Here is a 7239-nt window from a genome sequence, read left to right as displayed (position 1 = left end):
GGATTAGCTCTGCAGGGACTGAGGGGAGGCAAATCACTCTCTGGCAATGTCACTGCAGTCCTGGCTATTCCCAGTTAGCAATGGATAAGGTGTGAGCCTAGGGAAGGTGTCTTCACAAGATCAGCCTAATTCTCCTCGGAAATAAAAAGTAAGGATAGTCTTATGTCTAGACACAGGGCTGTAAGGAAGAGAGATGTAAGAAGGGAAGAGGAGAAAGATCTGTTGTAAGGGAGAGAGTTGGAAATCAAAGAGCAAGTGTTTGTGAAGTCTTCTGATTGCTGATGAGTTTCACTTCAAAGTCCCAGAATTTTAAAAGCATCTCGTAAATCATCTACTTCGTACAGTGGCTGCAGGACAAAATAGAAATGGTAGATCAGTTGTCAAGTGAGCAGGAACCCATGAATATGAGGAAGGAATGGCAGGAGATGGGATTAGAGGGGGAAGAAGGAGAAGTGAACAAGGAGAGGAGAGATGAAGAAAGTTGAGGAAGAGGCATAAGGGATGTGGAATATGAAGACACATGAGTGAATGAAACTGCAGATGGCAGGGATGAGCAGCAAGTGCAGAGAGGAATTATGGTGAGGAAGAGAGGAATAAACTGGGGGAAGAGGCATTGGAAAAAGAAGAAGGAGAATTGTCCCTTACCAGGAGGATTCGTCGAAGTTTCCTGGCAAGATGGACAGAGTTTTCATGCAGCCCTTCCCAGCCTTTGAATGCCTGTTCCCTGTTCTCCACAAATGTGTTCCAGCAGTAGAAGTAATCTGTGCAAGACATGGGGGAGTTACAGGCGCTTGACAGGACACTGATCACTAAATCACCACACTCTGCATCATCTTCTCTGGCTCCTTGCCCTACCTTCTCCCCAGCATGCCTTAGCTCTCCATCATCTCTTTCCTGCCTGCACAACTCACCTTTGAAGGTCATGATGGCGATCTGCGCCCCCGCCTTGTGCAGGCGCCTCAGCCCCTCGGGCTCTGCCTTGCGCTCCTCGCAGAAGTAGAGGCGGGCCATGAAGATGCGGAGGCTCAGGTTGGGGTAGGAGCGCAGGAAGCTGGCGATGTGCTGGGCGCAGTCGTAGCAGGGGCTCCAGGAGGTGAACCAGGTGATTCGGTAGCAGCGTCCCGGGTCCAGGTCCCAGGCTGCGATGTAGCGCAGGAAGAGCACCTCCACGTGGCAGCCCATCTTCGGGAAACCGGGAGAGACAGGGGCCAGGAGTCAGCAGGGTGTGACGGGCAGGCAGGGAGGGCTGGCCTGGATGGGGTGTGAGGGAGGAGAAGCAAGGTGCGGGGAGTGCTCTCGGGTCGGCACACACGGGGACGAGGCACGGCAGTACTTAAGGGCTAGAGAAGCGCTGGTGGGCACTGGTGTGGAGGGATGTACGAACGGGATGGGCAGGAGCTAAGCAGGAAGGTAGGAAGACTGGAAAAGCAGCAGGGAGTGAGGGTGTCTCGCTGGTAACACACTTGGGGGTAGCACAAAGTACAGCTTTACCCGGAGGCTGCATCCCTCAAACGGTGTGAATCAGCACAGTGCCCAGGTGTGCCTGTGCCTGCACAGTGCCCAGCTGTGCCTGTGCCAACACAGCTCCCAGGTGTGCCTGTACCTGCACAGTGCCCAGGTGTGCCTGTACCAGCACAGCCCCAAGTGTGCCTGTACCTGCACAGCCCCAGGTGTGCCTGTACCTGCACAGTGCCCAGGTGTGCCTGTACCAATGCAGCCCCAGGTATGCCTGTGCCTGCACAGCCCCAGGTGTGCCTGTACCTGCACAGTGCCCAGGTGTGCCTGTACCAATGCAGCCCCAGGTATGCCTGTGCCTGCACAGCCCCAGGTGTGCCTGTACCTGCACAGTGCCCAGGTGTGCCTGTACCAATGCAGCCCCAGGTGTGCCTGTGCCTGCACAGCCCCAGGTGTGCCTGTGCCAATACAGTGCCCAGGTGTACCTGTGCCAACACAGCCCCAGGTGTGCCTGTACCTGCACAGTGCCCAGGTGTGCCTGTACCAATACAGCCCCAGGTGTGCCTGTACCTGCACAGCCCCACGTGTGCCTGTACCTGCACAGCCCCAGGTGTGCCTGTACCTGCACAGTGCCCAGGTGTGCCTGTACCTGCACAGTGCCCAGGTGTGCCTGCGCCTGCACAGTGCCCAGGTGTGCCTGTACCAGCACAGCCCCATGTGTGCCTGTACCTGCACAGTGCCCAGGTGTGCCTGTACCTGCACAGTGCCCAGGTGTGCCTGTACCAGCACAGCCCCATGTGTGCCTGTACCTGCACAGTGCCCAGGTGTGCCTGCACCAACACAGGGCCCAGGTGTTGCTGTCACAGCCCTCTGCTCCCCGCTGTCCCAGGCAATCTGGAGCTGCGGGCTCCAGAACAGGCTGGCAAGGTGTTCCCTCCCCCACCTGGTTGCGCAGGTATCCAAAATCCAGGGAGCAGGAGGTGGCGCTGTCCCGGCGCTTCACCACATAGCACAGGTAGGTCTCACGCCGGCCCTTGGCCTTGCGCAGGTTCCTGAAGTTGTAGAGGAAGAGTCTCCTTTGCATGAGGATGCTGCAGGAGAAGACAAGAGAGAATTTACATTTACTCGTGCAGCCAGTTGTTTACCATGTCTCTGTTGAGGGCTCAGCACCAAAAATATCCTCTTCACATCCAAGCCTCTCTGTACGAGAAGAGTGTTGGTAATTTGCATGAAATGTTCTAGGGAAAGGATGCAGACGTGACTCTGGGGATGAAGCAGGTGACCTTGTGAGTGGAAATGGTGTGTGAATTAATAGTGATTAGTCAAACAGCAACTATGGTTGGGCAGAGTGTGAAAATATCTGAAAATATCCAGAACATGGACACCAGGGAGGGAGGAGGATGAAGGCATCTGAGAAGACCTGTGAAGATGAGAGGGTGTGGAGTTCAGCCATCAAGAGATGTTATTTTTGCTATATGAAACCCAGAAAATCCACTGGGGCAAGGGATGGACCAAATTAGAATCTCTTCAGAGAACACTGGACTGAATGCCTTCCAAGCAGGGCCTAAAAGAAGAGCAGAGTTGAAAGTGTGCAGGACCGGGGAAAGATGCCACCCAGCAGCTGATGGAATATTTAAATGGTAGCCATGCTGACACTTCCCCAGACACAAGTACCACTTCCACAGCAGACAGACATCAAGACTGGCATGGGCCTGCTCCTGTGCCCAGGGACCATGCTGGGGACAGGCAGCAGGAGCACAGGGAGGGTGTAAAGTAGTCATGAGCCATTTCTAACAGCCTCCCTGCCAAGTGGAGGGACACAGGCAGCTGGGTTCATTGAGGTGAGATACTCACCTCCCCCGCAGCAATGCAAAACAGAAGTGAATAGGTTAAAAATAATCAGGTCCTTTGTCATCTTTTCCCACTGTTAGGCTGATGTTCAGCACAAAGATGGGGTAAGTTTAAGAGATACTGAGCTGGGTTTTCCAGAAGATCTCCAGTGAAGTGTAGAAAAGGGGAATTTGGGTTTGTTAGGAATTTAAATCTGAGAGTCTAGGCACTTGTATACACCCTTCATCTGTTTGCTAGTGTCACCATAGAGCTTGAGCACTGCAGAGCACTTGATGACCAGCTAACAGGCATCCTCTCTGCCCCTCCAGGAGCTTCTGTCCCTTGTGCACCCTGACACATGGCCACTGCATCACAGGTACTCATTCACAGAGTCATGCACATCCTCTTGCTACCTAGTGATGTGATTTGAGGTTGTGTGTCACTGCCTACTGCTCCTCTCCTGCATCACAGACATTCTCCCTCAGGCAGCCTTGCTGCCCTATTGTCCCACAGACAGGCAGACAACTCTTTCCTGCCCTGTCTCCCTCAGCCTGCAGTGCACAAATGCCTGTCCTGCTCACACTGAAAGAGGAAGCACACCCATACTCTGCTGTGCCATGCTTTGTGCTGACAGGCTCCTGCAGAAGCACATCACATTCGAGCTTGTCTTCTGTTAGAAGAAGGTCCACAGAGAAGACTGCACACACTCAGGAGGGTAAAGCATCCCCATTAAGTATCTCATTCAGCCCAACAGCAGTCTGAGGCTGTTCCTGGAGGTCTGTCCTGTAAGCTCTGTTGCAGTCCTGCTCTGGTGTGTTGCAGGTTGTGTCAGGAGCAGAGCACGAGCTGATCCCACTGCATTCCGTCACCCCTTTCTCTGGCTGCTCATGGTGTGGGCCTGTTTCCCATACCCACGGTATGTTCTTCATCATCTTTCTCACTCTTGGAGCTGACTCACTCCCTACCACCTTGGATTCACCCTATTTCCCTGCCTTTGTGCAAACACTTACAAATGAACACCTGTGTATATTCCTAACACACACACTCACACACATATTGGTCTCCCCAATTTTTTTTCTCCCCAAAATTATCAACCAGTCGCTCACCACAGGTTTGTAAGCCTTAGATGTGTTATTGCAGGGATATGGAAAAGATTGTGCCCTGTAACAGAGATGCTGGAGAGGCAATCTGTTCTATGGTGACAGATCCTTAGGTTGTCCAGAAAGAATAGCCCAGACAATTGCACAGGTGTGATAGGTCAGAGCCTTGCAAAGCACTTACCTGGGGTGTGCCACAACTGCAGAAAACAGAACTGAGCCTTGTGCACAAGGCAACTGCTTGCTGAAGAAACATATAAGCCAGGTGAAAAACAATTACAACTGTGTTGATGTTTCATTAAAACCCATTTGGAAAAATGCTTTTTATCACATCAAAAACATAAGGGAAAACAGACTTTCCCTTTTATATTTTTTAAAAAGTTTTGTGCAGAACAATTTGCTTTCAAAATGTTTCTGATTCTTCTTCTAATTGTCCCTTTTCTCATCTCATTCAATTCTTCTCTATTCAATGTTTTTGACCCTGCAGAGTCGCATGTGGATGCAAATAAGAGTGAAGAACAAGAAATGACCTCAAACCACAGAAAAATAAAATTATGATCACTTAGATTATTTTTCAGTTTCAGAACAAATCAATGACAATTTGAATCACAGAAGACACTTGTTCAACTAGAAATGTTCATTAACATCGGCTCTTTTTCTCCCTTTCCTCTGGAGTTCACCATCCCAGGGAGGATTTTTTCCCAGGGAGGATTTCAGAATGGCTGGTGCAAACAGAAGAATGAATGAACAGATGTTGTGTGGAGCAACTGAGCAGGTGTCTGGCTAGGTGTAAACTGCTGGATACACATGCAACTCCTATGGCTATAGCATAGCTCAAGGGAAAGCAGCAAGGACACAGGAGCTGTGATTGCACCTGGGCACTGAAGAAGCAGCCTGAACAGAGATCTTCTCCTCAAATAAAGCTTCATGAAATCAGAGTGAAGCCCCCTGAGCATGTGCATAGTATGCCATTGTGGAGAGTGATTAGCCATAATAAGCTCACAGACTAATTGCAGTGCAAGTAGAGGATTGAGGGGCTTAAGCGGCAGATAGTATCTGACCGTTCATCCTTCTGTTATCATCCTTTATTTCTAGCAAAGAAAAACAATGAAAGGAACAGAGAATAGCCACAAGAAAGAAATTACAGAAAGGGAAAGAGTACAGGTGGCAGACAGTCAAAGAGAAAGAACAACAGAGACACAGAGAGGCAAGTTTCAAGAGCAGGACAGGCAGGGAGTTAGATCAGTGAGGCAGATGGGGAAAGGGATGATCAACACCACAGGGAAAGCAAGTTAATTCTGACAGAAAGACTCTCATTTCTCATTGGAGTAAGAAACTAGAGACACTCCTTTTACCTGTCCATGACTCCCAGGGCCTCTCTCAGGTGATGAGATCACAAGGAGGTTATCTCACAGACTCTGTGCAGCCCTCTGACCTGATGTACCGAAATGTGGACTGGCCTGTGTGTCCCCTCCCCATTCACCCCTATCTATTCCCTGCTGGCTTTCATCGGGGTGTGGTTGAGGGAGGAGTTAGAAGGGTCTCTGGAGCTGCAGGAGCTGAAGGGAAAGATGTTGAGATGCAAAGGGGCATCAGTTCTGAAAGATGCTCAGCACCCATTGGCCACCACCCCCCCTTGCACTGCCTACCGGCCCCCTCCCACCTGCAAAAATATCTGAAATAATATCAATAGCATAACAAGGCAGGAAACATTGTCTAGTGGTTAGAGGGGGGCCTGAGAGCTTGTGTACCACTAGTGTGAATGTGGGCAAAACCACACCATCCCTCCGGGCTTTGCATCACGCAGCTGTGCAGGGATGGTGGTGACCCTCCAGCACAGAGGCAGCTCTGTGCAGCAGCCTGGAGCCACCCTGCTGGAAGGAGCTCAGGGAACTGCAGCTTGTGGGCAGACTTTCCCTGCTCCTCTGGGACCCCTTGAAGGCCTGGCAGTTGCATGGAGCAGCACTGAACTGAAGATGAGAGTGAGAGGGACTCAGCTCCCAGGGCTCAGTGGGGAGAGGCTGGCCTCAGCTTGGCACCTGAACATTGTCACGAGTGTCTGAGCCCTGTCAACATGCCAGGAGTGGTGGCAGACCTGCACTGCAAAGCTGCACACAAAGCACCAGTGGGGAGTGACCAGAGGGGCCTGATCCTGCTGTTCCAGGTGGTGCTGGCCCCAGCACCGAGCTCTGCCGGTGGCAGGGTGACAGTCAGGACCCCCTGACTGAGGTCTGCGCTGTCACAGCCAGGCTGGCACTCAGGATGCACACACTTTGCTCTGCCAGCACTGCTCTGGGCTGCCCAGGCTCTGCTGCTGCTGGCAGCCACCCCCTGTGCAGGGCTGAAGGGCAGCGAGGCTGGGGCAGTGCCTTGGGCTGGCCAGGGTGCCAGGAGGCAGCCAGGGCACGTTCTGCTCTGCTTCTGCCCCAAGCGGGCAGGGCTGAGAAGCAAGGCTTTTGTTTACCTCATGCTAGGCTAGCTCTTCGTTTTTTCTCTGCTTGATTTACTTTCCTTATTAATTTTACTGGTTTTCAGAATGCTAAGGCTTTGTGAAACCAGTATATGCAAAAACAGGCAAAGGAGAGATGAGTTGCCAGAGCAGAGCAGACTCTGTAGCCGAGCGCTTGGAGAGGACTTGTTTTTGAGAGCAGAGAGCATGGCATACTCCAGGAAAAGGAGAAGCACTCCTGCAAAGCCCAGGCATGGGCTGTCCTACTCCTCAGGGAAATGCCTGGGTGGGACACAAACTCAATGGACACACATTCTGGCAGCTGCATTGGTCTCAAGAGATGTGGCAATTATCCTCCTTGAGGATCTGGCTCCTAGTGCTTGACCAAAGTTAGAAAAGACTGAAATC

General features: G+C 51.7%; 1 protein-coding gene across 1 annotated transcript; it reads right to left on the bottom strand.

The window, feature by feature from the left end:
- Positions 1 to 293: 293 nt before the first annotated feature.
- Positions 294 to 6851, bottom strand: AICDA (activation induced cytidine deaminase). The gene is made up of 5 exons (XM_077174674.1): positions 6847 to 6851; positions 2399 to 2579; positions 912 to 1182; positions 646 to 761; positions 294 to 347 (listed from the first exon to the last, which is right to left on the bottom strand). The coding sequence occupies exons 1-5, from the start codon at positions 6849 to 6851 to the stop codon at positions 294 to 296; spliced, it is 627 nt and encodes a 208-aa protein (XP_077030789.1).
- Positions 6852 to 7239: the final 388 nt, after the last annotated feature.

Source organism: Agelaius phoeniceus, chromosome 2 (genome assembly GCF_051311805.1).
Source record: "Agelaius phoeniceus isolate bAgePho1 chromosome 2, bAgePho1.hap1, whole genome shotgun sequence".
Classification (NCBI taxonomy): domain Eukaryota; kingdom Metazoa; phylum Chordata; class Aves; order Passeriformes; family Icteridae; genus Agelaius; species Agelaius phoeniceus.
Note: the sequence above shows the minus strand (reverse complement) of the source record. Positions and strands in the feature narration are given on the sequence as shown.

Bases quoted from the DNA above. Each gene is read 5' to 3' on its own strand.
- AICDA (XM_077174674.1), bottom strand. The intron at 1,183-2,398 runs GTGGGGGAGGGA...GGTTTCCCGAAG, and splicing joins TTGGATACCTGCGCAACCAG to ATGGGCTGCCACGTGGAGGT. The intron at 762-911 runs GTGAGTTGTGCA...TGTCTTGCACAG, and splicing joins CGCCATCATGACCTTCAAAG to ATTACTTCTACTGCTGGAAC.